At 37.3% G+C, this 2,500-nt stretch overlaps 1 protein-coding gene across 1 annotated transcript in view; it reads right to left on the minus strand.

Moving 5' to 3' along the window:
- Nucleotides 1-1,176: 1,176 nt before the first annotated feature.
- LOC113818684 (protein tramtrack, beta isoform) overlaps nt 1,177-2,500 on the minus strand; it is a 44,380-nt gene continuing 43,056 nt past the window's right edge. Inside the window, exon 6 of the mRNA XM_070135437.1 lies at nt 1,177-1,524. Within this exon, the coding sequence (XP_069991538.1) occupies nt 1,192-1,524 (333 nt within the window). The 3' untranslated portion in view covers nt 1,177-1,191. The remainder of the gene's footprint in view (nt 1,525-2,500) is intronic.

Genomic DNA, 2,500 nt, shown 5'->3' on the forward strand with positions numbered 1-2,500 from the left:
TGTTGTTATTTTCGCAAAAATGATATTTATTAAAAGTAAACCATTTAACACGTAAATTACATATATTTGTAATAAATGTGTAAATACCTTAAAAAAATAAAACGTTGATATATATAGACATATCAGAAAGCGATATATTATTATAAAAAAGCGGAGAATTTACAAACATAATTATATTTGATGACTGATTCCCCACTTGATATCACACTGAAGATGTTGTGGAATATCATGATCCAAAAGTGATATCAGATATTGCAATACTTTTATCAAGACTCATTTCAAGTATTTTTACCTGTGCTCTCTCTCTCTGTCTGTCTGTCTGTTTCAGTCTCTGTCTCTTTCTCTCTCTCTATTTGTCTCTCGCTCTCTCTCTCTCTCTATATATATATATGTCTCTCGCTCTCTCTCCCTCTTAATATATTCTCGTATATATATATATATATATATATATATATGTATATATATATATATATATATATATATATATATATATATATATATATATATATATATATATATATATATGTCTCTCGCTCTCTCTCCCTCTATATATATATATTTGTCTCTCGCTCTCTCTCTCTCTCTCTATCTGTCTGTCTGTCTGTCTGTCTCTCTCCCTTTCTCTCCCAAACGCACACACTGTCTATCTGCCTCTCTCATTCTCTCTGTTCGTTTGTCCGTTTTCCTACCCATCTGTCTGTTTGCCTTTCTGTCTTTGTCTTGTCTGTCTGTCCGCCTCTCTAATTTATCTGCCATTTTGTCTGTCTGCTTGTTTGTCTTTGTCTTGTCTGTCTGTTTCATACCCTCACGTTTGCACACTGGCACGCATGCACATGCACACACAAACACACACACATATACAGACTGTCTGCATCTCATTCTGCCTGTCTGGCTATGTCTGGTTCACAGGCCTCAGTCTTGTCTATCAGTGTCTCTCTCCTTCTCTCTTCTCTCTCTCTCTTTATATATATATATATATATATATATATATATATATATATATATATACATATCATATATATATATATATATATATATATATATATATATATATATATTCATATATATATATACATATATATATATATATATATATATATAATATATATATATATATATATATATATATATACCTCTCTCTCACTCTATCATTCTCCTAATCCCACCCTCCTTCCCCCCTTCTCTCTCTCCCTAATTAGACGAGTGTATAATCCTAACATGCTTCTTCATAGTACTGAGCTGCACCGAGCGATAGGGACAGTGAGGACAAACATAAGGCTTCTCTCCAGTATGTCTCCGGACGTGGTTCTTCAAAACCCCCGACCGCGCGCACTTAAAACTGCAAAATTTACACGCGTAAGGTTTTTCGCCGGTGTGGATGAGCAGATGGACTTTCAGGTGCTGCTTTTTGGGGGTGAGATACGGGCAGTGTGGGCAGGAAAAGGTGTTTTTTAAGTTAGTGTAGTATCCCCTTGCGTCCTGTACACCAGCTGCAGCGGGAGGTCTCAGCTCAACCGTACCTGCCTGTGGAATATTTTAGAATTAGTACTTCCTTCATCATTACTTCATTGCGAAGAGAATTAATGTTCTTAGGATTTAGTTTCTTTGTTTATATGGCAGATTTTAATTGGATGATTTGCCTTGGATAATGACTATCTTATCCAACTGTATACTTACGCACTACTTTAATATCATTGAGTATTTTTTTCCACTTTTATTTACAAATACACTATATCTAAAGTCACAATTCTTTCCTTTCCTTTTCGCAAAAGAAAAGAAAAAAATCATATATATTATAATTCTAAGAGTTTTTACATTAGAATTCTTTGATATACATGCACGCACAGATGTACATAAATGTCCACACTCGACATTGACACTCGCACGGGTCACGCGCACGCGCGCACTACACATGAACACGTACTAATGCAGTCTAATGTACTTTCTCATCATTCTCTGCCGTGCTTCCATGCACTCCTGGAAGGATTCTTCCGGGATCCTCCACAGTTGTCATCATGGCCTTTTTGATGTCGTTCACAACTTCAAAATGGAGCCCTTGATGACCCTCTTGAGCTTGGGAAGAGGAAAAACGACATGAAGCCAGGTCGATGAAATAGGGAGGTTGCTCCAGTACGGCGATGCTCTTCTTGGCCAGGAACTATCGGATGCACAGGGCATTGTGAACAGGAACATTGTCATGGTGAAGCAGCCGCGAGTTGTCCTGCCAAAACTCACGCCTCTTCTCACGCACTGAACGAAGCAAATGCTTCAGTATCTCTTTGTAGACATGCTTGTTATAATAAGTTGCAAGCAGCCCATGACCGAATTTCCGATGGCACTCTACAATGACTTGAATAAGGCGATATGAGCTGCAAGAAACCCACAGCTGAATTTATGACAGCACTCTACATTGACTCAAAGCACCAGGATATTGTATATTGTGGACTTACGAGGAGTAAATCCAGATTGCTGTGGAGTCAGCAAGTGGTCTCTGATAAGT

The sequence above is a fragment of the Penaeus vannamei genome, chromosome 20 (assembly GCF_042767895.1).
Source record: "Penaeus vannamei isolate JL-2024 chromosome 20, ASM4276789v1, whole genome shotgun sequence".
Taxonomy (NCBI): Eukaryota; Metazoa; Arthropoda; class Malacostraca; order Decapoda; family Penaeidae; genus Penaeus; species Penaeus vannamei.